At 46.1% G+C, this 16,898-nt stretch overlaps 1 protein-coding gene across 5 annotated transcripts in view; it reads left to right on the top strand.

Moving 5' to 3' along the window:
* LOC140463703 (uncharacterized) overlaps positions 1–16,898 on the top strand; it is a 438,200-nt gene that overhangs the window by 145,515 nt on the left and 275,787 nt on the right. For all 5 annotated transcript variants that reach the window (XM_072558071.1, XM_072558067.1, XM_072558062.1 and 2 more), the window contains one exon: positions 14,214–14,237. In XM_072558071.1, the coding sequence (XP_072414172.1) occupies positions 14,214–14,237 (24 nt within the window). The remainder of the gene's footprint in view (positions 1–14,213; positions 14,238–16,898) is intronic.

Raw genomic sequence — 16,898 nt, 5'->3', positions numbered from 1 at the left:
AAGGGAAATTGTGGTCTTTGAAGAAGGAGGCCATCTGTGTTGTTCGGTATTGGAATTGGTCCTCCTGGGAGCAGATGCGGTGAAGGCGAAGGAATTGGGAATATAGGATGGCATTTTTACAGGGCACAGGGTGGGAAGAGGTGTAATCTAGGTAGCTGTGGGAGTCAGTCGGTTTACAGTATACGTCCGTGTTAAGTCGGTCATCCGAGAGAGAGATGGAGAGGTCTAGGAAGGGGAGGGGGGTGTCTGAGGTAGTCCAGGTAAATTTGAGGTCGGGGTGGAAAGTGTTAGTAAAGTGGATGAACTGTTCAACCTCCTTGTGGGAGCAGGAGGTAGCGCCGATACAGTCATCAATGTAGCGGAGGAAAAGGTGGGGGGTGGTGCCACTGCAGCTGCAGAAAATGGACTGTTCCACATATAGCTGTTCCACATATGGCAGGCATAGCTGGGGCCCATGCGGGTGCCCATGGCTACTCCTTTGGTTTGGAGGAAGTGGAGGATTGGAAAGAGAAGTTGTTAAGAGTGAGGACCAGTTCAGTCAGTCGAAGGAGAGTGTCAGTGGAAGGGTACTGGTTGGGTCGGCAGGAGAGGAAGAAGTGGAGGGCTTTGAGGTCTTCGTGATGTGGGATGGAGGTGTACAGGGACTGGATGTCCATCGTGAAGATAAAAGGCGTTGGGGGCCGGGGAAGTGAAAATCATGGAGGAGATGGAGATCATGGGTGGTGTCCCGCACGTACATGGGCAGTTCTTGGACTAAGGGGGACAGGACCGTGTCGAGGTATGCAGAAATGAGTTCGGTGGGGCAGGAGCAGGCTGAGACAATGGGTCGGCCGGGGCAGTCAGGTTTGTGGATTTTGGGCAGGAGGTAGAAATGGGCGGTGCGGGGTTGTGGGACTATGAGGTTGGAGGCAGTGGATGGGAGATCACCTGAGGTGATGAGGTTATAGATGGTCTGGGAGATGATGGGAGGTGGTGGGAGGTGGGGTCATGGTCAAGGGGGCAATAGGTGGAGGTGTCCGAGAGCTGGCATTTAGCCTCAGCAATATAAAGATCGGTGCGCCAAACTACTACCACGCCTCCCTTGCCTGCCGGTTTGATGGTGAGGTTGGGGTTAGAGTGGAGGGAGTGGTGGGCTGCATGTTCCGAGGGTGAGAGGTCGGAGTGGGTGAGAGGGGTGGAGAGGTTGAGGCGGTCAATGTCACGGCGGCAGTTGGCTATGAAGAGATCAAGGGCAGGTAAGAGGCCAGCATGGGGTGTCCAGTTGGATGGGGTGTGTTGGAGGTGGGAGAAGGGGTCATCAGAGGGCGGGTGTGAGTCCTGGTTGGAGAAGTAGGCGCGGAGTCGAAGGCGGCGGAAGAATTGTTCGATGTCTCGCCGCGTGTTAAACTCGTTAATCCGGGAGCATAGGGGGATGAAGGTGAGGCCTCTGCTGAGGACTGATCTTTCATCCTCAGAGAGGGGGAGGTCTGGAGGGATAGTGAAAATACGGCAGGGCTGGGAGCTAGGACCTGATGTGGGGCTGGAGCTGGGAGTGGGGGCGGGGTTGGCTGTGGGGGCGGGATTAGGCTCAGGGGCGGGGTTAGGCGCGAGGGCGGAGATCGGTGAGGGGGCAGAGATTAGCGTGTGTGCAGGGTTCGGCAAGGAGCGGAGATCGACATGGGGACAGAAGTAGATGCTGCGACGGCAACTCCGGGGGTGGAAGTGGCTGCGGCGAATGCAGAAATGGTGTTGTTCCCGGTGGCTGTGGACCCCGCGGAGGCTGTGAATCTGTCGGCGATGGTCTTCCTGGCGATCATGGAGGCGGTTGTCTGGGCGGTGATCGTGGATGCTGCATGGTCGGTGGGGGTGGAAGTGATGTCATGGTTCGCGGCGGCGGTTGCTGCAGCCACTTCCGCCCCCGGAGTTGCCGTCGCAGCATCTACTTCCGCCCCCAGTGACGTTACTCACCTACACACCGACCAGGTCGAATGTGCCTCCGCCACCACGCCGATCTCCGCCCCCTTGCTGAACCCCGCCCCCACGCCGTTCTCCGCACCCTCGCCGATCTCCTCCCCCGCACCTAACCTTGCCCACAAGCCCAACCCTGCCCCCATACCCAACCACGCACCCACTCCAGCTCCAGCCCCACACCACGTTCTAGCTCCCAGCCCTGCCGTATTTTCACCATCCCTCCAGACCTCCCCCTCTCCGAGGATGAAAGATCAATCCTCAGCAGAGGCCTCACCTTCGTTTCCCTACGTTCCCGGATTAACGAATTCAACACACGGCGAGACATCGAACATTTCTTCTGCCACCTTCGCCTCCGCACCTACGTCTCCAACTAGGACTCCCGCCCACCCTCTGACAACCCCTTCTCCCGCCTCCAACACACCCCATCCACCTGGACACCGCATGCTGGCCTCTTACCTGCCCTCGATCTCTTCATAGCCAACTGCCGCCGCGACATTAACCACCTCAACCTCTCCACCCCTCTCACCCACTCCAACCTCTCACCTTCGGAACGTGCAGTCCTCCACTCCCTCCGTTCCAACCCCAACCTCACCATCAAACCGGCAGACAGGGGATGCGTGGTAGTAGTTTGGCGCACCGATCTCTATATTGCTGAGGGTAAATGCCAGCTCTCGGACACCTCCTCCTACTGCCCCCTTGACCATGACCCCACCTCCCACCACCTCCCATCATCTCCCAGACCATCTATAACCTCATCACCTCAGGTGATCTCCCATCCACTGCCTCCAACCTCATAGTCCCACAACCCCGCACCGCCCATTTCTACCTCCTGCCCAAAATCCACAAACCTGACTGCCCCGGCCGACCCATTGTCTCAGCCTGCTCCTGCCCCACCGAACTCATTTCTGCATACCTTGATGCAGTCTTGTCCCCCTTAGTACAAGAACTGCCCATCTACGTTCAGGACACCACCCATGTCCTCCACCTCCTCCATGATGTTCGCTTCCCCGGCCCCCAACGCCTTATCTTCATCATGGACATCCAGTCCCTGTACACCTCCATCCCCCATCACGAAGGCCTCAAAGCCCTCCGCTTCTTCCTTTCCCGCCAAACCAACCAGTACCCTTCCAGTGACACCCTCCTTCGTCCGACTGAACTGGTACTCACTCTGAACAACTTCTCTTTCCAATCCTCCCACTTCCTCCAAACCAAAGGAGTAGCCATGGGCATCCGCATGGGCCCCAGCTATGCCTGCCTCTTCGTAGGATATGTGGAACAGTCCATTTTCTGCAGCTGCAGTGGCACCACCCCCCACCTTTTCCTCCGCTACATTGATGACTGTATCGGCGCTACCTCGTGCTCCCACGAGGAGGTTGAACAGTTCATCCACTTTACTAACACTTTCCACCCCGACCTCAAATTTACCTGGACCACCTCAGACTCCTCCCTCCCCTTCCTAGACCTCTCCATCTCTATCTCGTACAACCGACTCAACACGGACGTATGTTATAAACCGACTGACTCCAACAGCTACCTGGATTACACCTCTTCTCACCCTGCCCCCTGTAAAAACGTCATCCCATATTCCCAGTTCCTTCGCCGCATCTGCTCCCAGGAGGACCAATTCCAATACCGAACAACACAGATGGCCTCCTTCTTCAAAGACCGCAATTTCCACTCAGACGTAGTTGACAATGCTCTCCACCGCATCTCCTCCACTTCCCGCTCCTCCGCCCTTGAACCCCGTCCCTCCAATCACCACCAAGACAGAACCCCACTCGTCCTCACCTACCACCCCACCAACCTCCAGATACATCGGATCATCCTTCGTCATTTCCGCCACCTCCAAATGGACCCCACCACCAAGGATATATTTCTCTCCCCACCCCTATCAGCGTTCTGGAAAGACCACTCCCTCCGTGACTCCCTTGTCAGATCCACACACCCCCACCAACCCAACCTCCACTCCCGGCACCTTCCCCTGCAACTGCAAAAAATGCAAAACTTATGCCCACACCTCCCCCCTCACTTCGCTCCAAGGCCCCAAGGGATCCTTCAATATCCATCAGAAATTCCCTTGCACCTCCACGCACATCATTTACTGCATCCGCTGCACCCATTGTGACCTCCTATACATTGGGGAGACAGGCCGCCTACTTGCAGAACGTTTCAGAGATCACCTCTGGGACACCCGCACCAACCAACCCAACCGGCCTTTGGCTGAACACTTTAACTCCCCCTCCCACTCCGCCAAGGACAATGCAGGTCCTTGGCCTCCTCCATCACCAGACCATGGCAACACGACGCCTGGAGGAAGAGCGACTCATCTTCCGCCTAGGAATCCTCCAGCCACAAGGGATGAATGCAGATTTCTCCAGCTTCCTCATTTCCCCTCCCCCCACCTTTTCTCAGTCCCAGCCCTCAGACTCAGCACCGCCTTCTTGACCTGCAATCTTCTTCCCAACCTCTCTGCCCCCACCCCCTCTCCGGCCTATCACCCTCACCTTAACCTCCTTCCACCTATCGCATTCCCAACGCCCCTTCCCCAAGTCCCTCCTCCCTCCCTTTTATCTTACCCTGCTTGGCACACCCTCCTCAATCCTGAAGAAGGGCTTTTGCCCGAAAAGTCGATTCTCCTGTTCCTTTGATGCTGCCTGACCTGCTGCGCTTTTCCAGCAACACATTTTTAAGTAAAGTCATTGTTGTAATGTATGTGGCTAGTAAGCCTAGACATCTTCTTTGTGAAATACTTACCTGTGATCAATCACTCAAAGAACAAAGAACAAAAAAAATTACAGCACAGGAACAGGCCCTTCGGCTCTCCAAGCCTGTTCCAATCCAGATCCTCTATCAAAATCCGCTGCCTATTTTCTAAAAATCTGTATCCCTCTGCTCCCTGCCCATTCATGTATCTGTCTTACATCGTAAATGACTCTATTGTTCCTGTCCCTACCATCTCTGCTGGCATATGTTCCCTAAACCTTTCCCCCCTCTCACTTTGAACTCCTGACCCTTAGTAATTGAGTTCTACACTCTGGAGAAAAAGCTTCTTGCTATCCACCCTGTCTACACCTCTCATGATTTTGTAGGCCTCAATCAGGTCCCCCCCCGCCGTCAACCTCTGTCTTTCCAATGAAAATAATCCTAATCTATTCAACCTCTCTTCATAGCTAGTGCCCTCCATATCAGGCAACATCCTGGTGAACTTCCTGTGCACCCTCTCCAAAGCATCCACATCCTTTTGGTAATGTGGCGACCAGAACTGTACGTAGTGTTCCAAATGCAGCTGAACCAAAGTCCTATACAACTGTAACGTGCCCTGCCAACTCTTGTACTCAATACTCTTTCCAAAGAAGGAAAGGATGCCATATGCCTGCTTGACCACTTTGCTGACCTGCGTTGCCACCTTCAGGGAACAATGGACCTGAACACCCAGATCTCTCTATACTTGAATTCTCCCCAGGACCTTTTTATTTACTGTATAGTTCACTCTTGAATTGGATCTTCCAAAATCCATCACCTCGCATTTGCCCAGATTGAACTCAATCTTCCATTTCTCTGCCCATCTCTCTAATTTATCGATATTCTGCTGTGTTCTGTGACAGTCTTCTGTGATAGTCTTCACTATCTGCTACTCCGCCAATCTTGGTGTCATCTGCAAACTTGCTAATCAGGCAACCAACACCTTTTCCTCCAAATCATTTATATATATCACAAGCAACAGTGGTCCCAGCACAGATCCCTGTGGAACATTACTGGTCACAGGTCTCCATTTTGAGAAATTCCTTTCCACTATTATTCTCTGTTCCCTGTTTCCCAGCCAGTTCTCTATCCATCTAGCTAGAACACCCTAGACCCTCTGCAACTTCAACTTTTCCATTAGCCTCCACTGGGAAACTTTATCAAACTCCTTACTAAAGTCCATATATATGACATCTACAGCCCTTCCCCCATCAATCAACTTTGTCACTTCCTCAAATAATTCTGTTATGTTTGTAAGACATGACCTTCCCCGCACAAAACCATGCTGCCCATTACTGATAAGCCCATTTTCTTCCAACTTAGATATCATCAGCTCTTTAAACCTTTACCAGCTAATCCTACAGCTTTTGACAATGGCTGCCCAGACAGTGAGTAATGCCCAGTGGGTTGTACCAGCACAACCAGTAGACCTAAGTGTTAGCTGAATCCCACAAGGTTGCTGTTGATGTTGAGTAGTATAACTTTATGATTATGATTTAGATCCTTTAATTTCACGTCCTTGTCCCAGAGCTGATCAACAACTCACAATCAGGGGTGAGGTGGGGGTGATATCTGCAGTAAGCAGACACAAGAGGTTTCCTTCTTTCTTTATCCATTAGTGAGAGGGATAGAAACCAGCTACATCAGAAGAAGTGGCCCAATGCACTCTGTTCCATCCCTCTCTCCCCATCATCCCTTCTGGTTCCACATGTCCGCCTAGCCAGCCTTTTTACCATTCACCAACCTTCCATGATCCTTTATAGACTCCATGGTAAGTTAGTGCTTACTCATGCCAACCCATTCCCCTCCACACAACCCTTTTCCGTTATTTTAATAATGCCAAATCATCCAGTGTCCACCATGTCACCATGTTCACATTAAAAATGTTCATAACTCTCATTGATGAATTTAGTACTTCAAAAAAGTATACCATTTTTAATAAAATGCCCACACATTGTAGTCAGTGTTCTTTATGCCCTTATCAAAATATGCACTGGAATCCACAGTCTGACTTCAAAGGGACTGTAAACATTTGGAACTGTCGATCAAACTATGTACTGAGAGGCACCTTACTGTGAAAATGAAAGATTGTGAAATTAGTTATGTATCCTGTAATGAAAGCCCTTAAACTAAGGTCAATCTAGAATGAAAAATAAAATACATTTCACCATTTCAGACTTTAGATTAGATTCCCTACAATGTAGAAGCAGGCCCTTCAGCCCAACCAGTCCACACTGATCCTCCGAAGAGTAGAAGATCCTCCAGACTCATTTCCCTCTGACTAATGCTAATACTATGGGCAATTTAGCATGGCCAATTCACCTGACCTCCACATCTTTAGACTGTGGGAGTAAACCAGAGCACCTGAAGGAAACCCACGCAGACACAGGGAGAATGTGCAAACTCCTCACAGACAGTCGCCCAAGGCTGGAACCAAACTTGGGACCCCGGTGCTGTGAGGCTGCAGTGCTAACCACTGAATATTTAAGAAGCAGGAATTTTAAATGTCTCTACAGGGGCTTTTGATAGATCTGTTAACAGTTCCAGTGAGTTTAAGGATATCTTGTACACGTTGATATCTATTTTTTAACAATCTCAATGGAGACTTTAACATATGTAGCTCTGTTAATTATGGACGTGCAAATTGGAAGCTGCTCCCCAACTCCTTCCTGTGATAATGGTAAATGCTGAGTTTAGGGGTGAGACCTCGAGATCCAGGCCTCTGAAGCCATTTTTCTAATGATAGAGAAGCTATCCATGTTTACAAAAATTCAAGCCTTAACTCATTTAATATATTTTTTTTATCATCTACTAGCTCCACAGATGTTTGGCTAAATACTAGCATTTATCATATGCTACTGAAGGCCATGCAAAACTATTAACCGAAATTTTGAAGTCTAAACCTGACTTCACCTAACTTCTTGCTTTAACTCATCTTGGTTTTAACTTCTTCATGTGATGTGGGCATCACTGGCTGGCCCAGCATTTATGACAGATCCCAAGTTGTGTTTGAGAAGGTGTTAGTGAGCTTTTTTCTTGAATCGCTGCCATTCTTGTCGTGTAGGAAGACCAACTGTGCTGTTAGGGAGTGAATTTTGTTTGTTATGATTCTTGGAACTGCCCTTTTTATTGTGATATTTTAAGAGAACATGGACAAAGTTGTACCTATGTCATTGAGAAACCAAGGTGTAAAGCAATATGTGGCTAGCTGTAAGCTTTTGTCGCTGGAGTTGCTATGAGTAGCAACGGTTGATGAATCCCTAAAGCAGATGTGTTTGTTCAGTTGTCCTGTAAGATATACAGCATATATGTTAACTTCAGTTTCTAAATAATTTTAATCTACTGGTAGTTTACCAGTCCTGTATCTGAGATTGGTGAGTTTGCAAAAACAAAGGCATTAAAAAACACCACTCATTAAGGTAAAACAAAGAACTGCAGATGCTGGAAATCCGAAACAAAAATAGAAATTTCTGGAGTAACTCAATAGGTGTGGCAGTATCTGGGGCAATTGTAATGGATGAAGGATTACTAGACCCAAAATGTTAACTCTGCTTTCTCTCCACAGATTCTGCTAGACTTGCTGAGTTTTCTAAGCAATTTCTATTTATGTACCATACATTGAGGACCTGGGTCCTTAGGGTGAAAGAGGGCTGTTTTTCGTCATTGCCATATCTTTGCCAGGATGTGTAGCGAGAGTTCTGTTCCTCCCAAGTGGAGTTTCATACCACACTGGAGTCGTTTAGTTCAGTTGCTGGATGATCAGGGTCATGGATTCAATTCCCATATTAACTGAGATTACTATGAAGGATTCTCAAAAGAACAAAGAACGAAAGAGAAGGATGACACAGGAACAGGCCCTTCAGCCCTCCAAGCCTGTGCCGATTATCGCATCCTAACTAAACTAAAAAACAAACCATCTGATCTTACTCAGTCCGTATCCCTCTATTCCCTCTCTACTCATGTAACCAACCAGATGCCTCTTAAATGTCATCAACATACTTGCTTCCATCACCTTTTCTAACAATGCATTCCAGGCTCCTACCACTCTCTGCGTGAAAACCTTCCCTTGTACATCTCCCTTAAACGTTCCCCCTCTCACTTTGAATGTCTGCCCTCTTGTAATTGAAACTTCAACCCTAGGAAAAAACCTCTGACTATCTATGCTATTTATGCCTCTCATAATTTTGTAGACCACAATCAGCTCTCCTCTCAGCTGCCGCCTTTCCAGTGAAAACAATCCTAGTCTTTTTAACATTTCCTCATAGCCAATGCCTTTGAGACCAGGCAACATCCTGGTGAACCTTCTCTGTACTCTCTCCAAAGCTTCCACGTCGTTGTGGTAGTGTGGTGTCCAAAACAGCACACAATTCTCCAAATGCAGCCTAACAAGGATTTTACATAGTTGCATGTTATGTGAACTGTTATGCTCTATGCTTTCTTAATCACCTTGGCCACCTGCGTTGCCACTTTTAGGGAACTGTGGGCCTGCACGCCCAGGTCCATCTGTATGTTAATGTTCCTAAGGGTTCTGCTATTTACAGTATAATTTAAATCTAAATTTGATCCTCCAAAATGCGTCACTTCACAGTTGTCTGGATTAAACTCCATCTGCCATTCTGTGCCCATCGACAATCTATCAATATCCTGTTGTATCCTTTAACTGTAAGCAACTCCACTAATTTTCTCGTCATCTTTAAACTTACTAATCAGACCACCAACAGTTTTCTTCAAGATCATTTATATATCCTACAAGCAGCAGAGGACCTAAGACTGCTCCCTATGGAACACCACTGCTTATCAGTCTCTGAAAAGCATCCTTCTATCACTACCCTCTGTCTTCTATGACCACGTCAGTTTTGTATCCATCTAGCCAGCTTACCCCAAACCTCATATGATTTGTGCTATGCGGGACTTCATCAAATGCCTTACTAAACTCTGTATGAACTACATCCACAGCCCTTTCCTCATCAGTTATCTTTGTCACTTCTTCAAAAAATTCAGTCAGGTTGGTGAGATATGAACTTCCCAATACAAAATCATTCTGCCTGTCATTAGCTAGTCCATTTTCTTCCAAGTGTGCGTATATCTTGTCTCTCAGTATCTTCTTCAAGAGCTTCCACCACAGACATCAGGCTCACTGGCTTATAATTTCATCGGTTATCCCTGCTTCCTGTCTTAAACAAGGGAAAATCAATGGTTAATCTCCAGTCCTCTGGAAGCTCACCTGTGGTCAAAAAGGATGTGAAGATATCTGCTAATACCTCAGCTATTTCTCCCCTTGCCTCACATAGTAACCTAGGATAAATCCCATCTGGCCTTGGGACTTGTCTACCTTAATACAATTTAGTATATCCAAAACTTCCTCCTCCAACGTACTGACATTCTCCAGAGTATACACACACTCAGCTCTGACCTCAACACAGTCATTTTCTTCTAGAACGTACAGCATAGGACATAACACGCAGTACAGGCCCTTCGGCCCTTGATGTTGTGCCAATCTGTGGAACCAATCTGAAGCCCATCTATCCTACACTATTCCATTTTCATCCATATGTCTATCCAATGACCATTTAAATGCCCTTAAAGTTGGCGAGTCTACTATTGTTGCAGCAGTGCGTTCCACATCCCTACTACTCTCTAAATAAAGAAACTACTTCTGACATCTATCCTATATCTATCACCCCTCAATTTAAAGCTATGTCCCCTCGTGCTAGCCATCACCATCTGAGGAAAAAGGCTCTCACTGTCCACCATATCTAACCCTCGGATTATCTTGTATGTCTGAACTAAGTCACCTCTCAACCTTCTTCTCTCTAACAAAAGCAGTTTCAAGTCCCTCAGCCTTTCCTCATAAGACCTTCCCTTAATTCCAGGCAACATCCTAGTAAATCTCCACTGAACCCCCTCCAAAGCTTTCACATCCTTTCCATAATGCAGTGTCCAGTACTGTACGCAATATTCCAAGTGCGGTCGCACCAGAGTTTTGTAAAGCTGCAGCATGACCTTGTGGCTCCAAAACTCAATTTCTCTACCAATAAAAGCTAACACACCATATGCCTTTTTAACAACCCTATCAACCTGGGTGGTAACTTTCAGTGATCTGTGTACACGGCCACCGAGATCTCTCTGCTCATCTACACTACCAAGAATCTTACCATTCGCCCAGTACTCTTTATTCCTGTTGCACCTTCCAAAGTGAGTCACCTCACACCTTTCCGCATTAAACTCCATTTGCCATCTCTCAGCACAGCTCTGCAGCTTATCCATGTCCGTCTGTAACCTACAACATCCATTAGCACTGTCCACAACTCCACCAACCTTAGTGTCAACCGTAAATTTTCTAACCCATTCTTCTACGCCCTCATCTACGTCATTTATAAAATTGACAAACAGCAGTAACCCCAAAACAGATCCTTGCAGTACACCACTAGTAACTGAACTCGAGGATGAGCATTTCCCATCAACCACCGCCCTCTGTCTTCTTTCAGCTAGCCAATTTCTGATCCAAACCGCTAAATCACCCTCAATCCCATGCCTCCATATTTTGTGCAATAGCCTACCATGGTGGACCTTATCAAACACCTTACTGAAATCCGTATACACCACATCAACCACTTTACCCTCATCCACCTGTTTGGTCACCTTCTCAAAGAACTCAATAAGGTTTGTGAGGCACGACCTACCCTTCACAAAACCGTGTTGACTATCCCTAATCAATGTATTCCTTTCTAGATGATCTCAGTATTCTCCTCGACAACATTGTCTTTTTCCAGTGTGAATACTGACAGAAAAAATTCACTTAGCACTTCTCCTATTTCCTCGGACGCCACGCAGAACCTCCAACTAATATCCTTCATTGGCGTTAACCTTTCTCTAGTCATTCTTTTATTCCTTATATACCTAGAAAAAACTTTCCAGTTTTCCTTGATCCTATCCGCCAACAACTTCTCATGTTCCCTCTTCACTCTTCTTAGCTCTCTCTTTAGGTCTTTCCTGGCTAACTGGCTAACTCAAGCACCCTAACTGAGTCTTCATGTCTCATCCTAACATAAGCCTTCTTCTTCCTCCTGATAAGAGATTCAACTTCTTTAGTAAACCATGGCTCCCTCGCTCAACCACTTCCTCCCTGCCTGACAGGTACGTACTTATCAAGGACACGCAGTAACTGTTCCTTGAATACGCTCCACATTTCAATTGTGCCCATCCACTGCAGTTCCATTCCCCATCCTATGCATCCTAAATCTTTCCTAATTGCATTGTAATTGCCTTTACCCCAGCAGTAACCCTTGCCCTGCATAATATACCTATCCCTTTCCATTGCTAAAGTAAACATAACTGAATTGTGGTCACTATCACCAAAGTGCTCACCTACCTCCAAATCTAACATCTGGCCAGGTTTATTACCTAGTACCAAATCCAATGAAGCCTCGCTTCCCCCCCCCCCCCTTTCTTACATACCATGTCAGAAAACTCTCCTGTACACATTGGATTAAAAACTGACTCATCAAAAGTACTTGAGTTATAGCATTTCCAGTCAATATTTGGAAAGTTAAAGTCCCCCATAACAACTACCCTGTTACGCTCGCTCCTATCCAGAATTATCTTTGCTATCCTTTCTCTACATTCCTGGAATTATTCAGAACCCTAAACTCTGAGGAGTAAACTCCCAACAAGGTGACCTCTCCTTGTCTGTTTCTAACCTCAGCCCATACTACCTCAGTAGATGAGTTCTCAAACGTCCTTTCTGCTACCATAATACTGTCCTTCACGAAAAGTTCCACACCCCCACCTCATTTACCATCTTCTCTGTACTTACTGAACAATCTAAATCCTGGAACCTGCAACAACCATTCCTGACCCTGCTGTATCCATGTCTCCAAAATGGCCACAACATTGAAGTCCCAGATACAAACCCATGCTGCAAGTTCACCTACCTTATTCCAGATGTTCCTGGCATTGAAGTAGACACATTTCAAACCATCTTCCTGCTTGCCGGTGAACTCTTGCCACCTTGAAACCATATTTCTGATCTCACTACTCTCAACCTCCTAGACACTGGAACTACAATGTAAGTTCCCATCTCCCTGCTGAGTTAGTTTAGACCCTCCCGAATGGGCAAATTTCCCTCCCAGAATATTGGTACCCCTTTGGTTCAGGTGTAGACCATCCTCTTTGTAGAGGTCCCACGTATCCTGAATGAGCCCCAATTATCCAGGTATCTAAAATCTCCCGCCTGCACCATCCCTGTAGCCTCATGTTTAATTCCTCTGTCCCTTTTCCTCGCCTCACTAGCACGTAGTACAGGCAACAAACCAGAGATATCAACTCTATTCTAGCACTAAGTTTTCATCCTAGCTCCCTGAATTTCTGCCTTAAATCACCATCCCTTTTTCTACTTTTGTTTGGTGAATGCCAATATAAAGTATTCATTAAAGATCTCTCCCACTTCCTGTGGCTCAATGCATAACTTCCCTCCTTTGTCCTTGAGTGGAACTACTCTTACCTTTGCAACCCTCTTTCTTCTGATATATGTGTAAAAAGCTTTGGAATTTTACTTGACCCTGTCTGCTAAAGACATTTAATGGCTCCTTTTCACCTTCCTAATTCTGTGTTTGAGCTCCTTCCCAATTTCTCTACACTCCTCAAGGGTTTCATCAGTTTGTAGCTGCCTTGACCTGTTGTATACTTCCTTTTTCCTTTTGACTAAACTTACAATTTCCCTTATCATCCATGGTTCCTGAATCCTGCCATTCTTATCCTTCAGTTTCGCAGACATGCATGTCCTGCACTTTAGTCAACTGGTCTTTAAAACCCTCCCACATGCTAGATGTAGATTTGCCCTCAGATAACTGCTCTCAAACCCCATTCTCCAGTTACTATCTAATTGCCCCTTGCCCAATTAAGTACCCTCACTTGAGGGCCACTGTTGTCCTCATCCATGACTACTCGAAATCCTTTGGAGTTATGGTCATTAAGCCATTAATGCTTTCCTACTGACACATCGATCACAGTCTTGAGAATTCAGTTGGGTAACAAATATTCCATTGCTATCCCAGTTGGTGTTGGAATGGCTGAGGTGATGCTGAGAGTATGAGAGAGAGGTAGATGGTGAAACCTCCAGAGTTACAGCTGCATATATACTTATACCTAGAATGTGAATGCTCTAATTCCACATTTTCCATAGTTTCTGTGCCTGCAAGTGATACAAAGAGATCCTAAGGTACTAGATAAAATCCGAGGAAAAAAAGATAGTGAATTAATGCCTGCTATGCAGAGTTTCAGACAAAGGGAATATGTATCACGAGTTTAACCTGTGGTATATGGAACTTTTCTTTACAGTTGAAGAATTGCAAATCATGCAAGATGTCTCTGTCCAAAGCTGAATTCCTTTTAGCTTGTATCAGTCACCCAAGTACTCTTTACAGTCTACACAAATGGCAACAATCAATCTCTGGCATGTTCTCAGTGTGATTAGCACCATGGGTACCTCACATTTAATTAGCTCCTTTTTATCTTTACAGATCAAGGGACTGAAAGGAGAACCAGTAAGTACTGTATTTTGTTACACAAGTTATGTACTACTCACCAAGTAATCAGCTGAACAGTGAGAAGCAGCATGAGGTCAGGGTCAATCCCTGTTCTGGGCCAATGATGCTGATCTTAGAGGGGCAATAACATTGGCTTCAGCATCCCATAGATTGGTGGAAGGAGGAATGTAGGATTTGAGTCCATGCCAGTTGTTACCTTCTGAAACAGGGAGAGGCCTCACTCACCTTGAGTTGCTGAGGATATTCTGACAGTGTACATCCATGGTAGATACTAGGGGGAGAGGGGAGGGTATTTCTGGTTACCAGTTTTACCCAGTCCGATTGCTCCATGATTCAGTATGGCAGTGGGAGGTGGTAGCCAATGTCCTCTGGCCCTTGGCTGATTTTTCACGCCTAAGTCCCATAAGTAAATTTTAAAAATATATAAAGGCAGACTGTACAAGTGCAAAGAAGTTCATGCCAGGCCTTTATGAGCCACTGATCAGAAGCCAGCTGGAGTCATTGTGATCAATTCTGGACACCATACTTTAGAAGAGGGTTTCTATTTTGGAGACACGATGAGATGAGTAACAGAACTGTAGCAGGAATTGTTGACTTTCATTTTTGAGAAATGAGAGTTCGGTTCCTTAGAATAGAAATGATGAAGGGCACATTTGATAAAAGTGTTTAAAATTATGAAAGATTTTAACAAGAATGAATCGGGGGAAACCATTTTCAGTCACACAGATGTTGGTAACCAAACTAAGAGCAGAAGTGGGCAATTCAATCCCTCAAACCTGCTCTGCCATTCAATATGATCATGGCTGATCTCACCTTGGCATAACTCCACTTTTTTGCCCATTCACCATAATCCTTTAACCCATTACTAATTTTTAAAAAATCCCTATCTCCTCCCCTGGGGTATTGAATTCCATAATCCTCTGGAATAAAGAATTCCAAAGATGGGAAGAAACATTTCCCCTTGGTAGAGGGGTCAATGACTAGAGGGTGTAGATTTAAGTGAAAAAGGAGAAGGTTTAGAGGGGATGTGAAGAAAATGTTTTTCACCTAGACGTGGGCATCTAGAACTCACTGCCTCTAAATGTAGTAGAAGCAGAAACTCTCAAGAAATTATAGAAGTGTTTAGATGTACACTTGTGATGCCAAAGCTTGCAAGGCCAAGTGCTGGGAAAATAGGGCCAGAGTAGTTAAGTGGTTGTTTCTGATCAACATGGATACAATGGGCTGAAGGGCCTTCTTCTATGCTGTAGACCCCTATGACCTTAATAGTGCAAGAAAATGCTGTTGAGAAAGATGACCAGCCATGATCTAGTTAAATAGAGGCAGAGGCTCAAGGGGTTGAATGGCCTAGTTTCTCCTAGTTGCTCCTAGTTTCCTGTGTTCAAGGTTCTACTCCAGAAGTACTTGAATGTTTAAAAATTGAATAATCTTGAAGGCTGAGGGAAGTGGAAGAAAGGCCACTGCTTAGACAGTGAGTGAATGAGGAAAAACTGTATTCACATAGTGTCACTGAATATGTCAAAACCTGAGGGAAGCAACTGAGTGCCAGCACTCAGAGAGGAAACAGGGAAGATTGAACATGAGAAGTTATTGAGTCTGAAGTCAAGGCATGCAAAATATATCTTCAGCTGGTTACTGAGAGGGTGCTAAAAACACTCTGAATAACGCATGCATTCGCAATCTGACACATGACAGAATTGAACCATTCATGCCAGCAATATTCTCACAACTACATTAAAGACATAGCCAGACACTTGGCAAGCTTGGTGCAATGCAAGATGAATGCCATTGACTCAAAGCCAACTAATCCCTCCCACCCTCATTCATCTTCAGAACCAGTTGCTCCACTGTTGTGAAGCATAGCACTCCAGATACGGTTGTGTACTCAAGATGCAATAATTATATTTACATTAATAATTAATCATAAGACCATTTAAACAAAAACCTGACCCAGTTTCTTTTTATTCCTTGCTGACTAATCCACACCAGGGCATTAATATTATAGAATACGTTACAGCATGTATGGGCTATTCTACCCAAATGGTCTCTGTGCTCCCACACGTCTTGTCCCACCACTTTTGATCTCATGCTTATCACAGGAAGAGACCATTCAACCTGTTGAGCTTGCTTCACCATTCAATACATCATGGCTGATCTTGAGTTTTAATTCCTCTTTTCCACTATTTTTATATTTATTTGTGGGATGTGGACATCGCTGGCTGGTCAGCATGTACTGCCAGTCCCTACTGACACTTTACAAGGTGGTGGTGAGAATCCTTCTTGAACTGCTGCAGGCCACACGCAATATATTGCCAAGTCAGGGTGATGAGTGGCTTGTAGGGGAACTGGAAGATGATGGTGCTCCTATGTTTCAGCTGCCCTTGTTCTTCTAAATGCAAGTTGTTATAGGTTTCAAAGATGCTGTCTGAGGATCTTTAATGAATTCCTGCAGGGCATCTAAAATTGCGGGCATAGTGGACAGTGAAGAAAGTTATCTAAGATTACAAAGAACCCTTTATCAATTCAGTCAATGGGCTGAGGAGTGACAGATGCAGTTTAATTTGGATAAGTGTGAGTTATTGCATTTTGGTAAAACAAACGAGGAGAGAACTTACGTAGTTACTCATAGGGCCTTGCGTAGAATTGTAGAACAGAGAG

This window comes from Chiloscyllium punctatum, chromosome 3, assembly GCF_047496795.1.
Source record: "Chiloscyllium punctatum isolate Juve2018m chromosome 3, sChiPun1.3, whole genome shotgun sequence".
Classification (NCBI taxonomy): domain Eukaryota; kingdom Metazoa; phylum Chordata; class Chondrichthyes; order Orectolobiformes; family Hemiscylliidae; genus Chiloscyllium; species Chiloscyllium punctatum.
The sequence above is the reverse complement of the archived record's forward strand: the minus strand, read 5'-3'. Positions and strand labels throughout refer to the sequence as shown.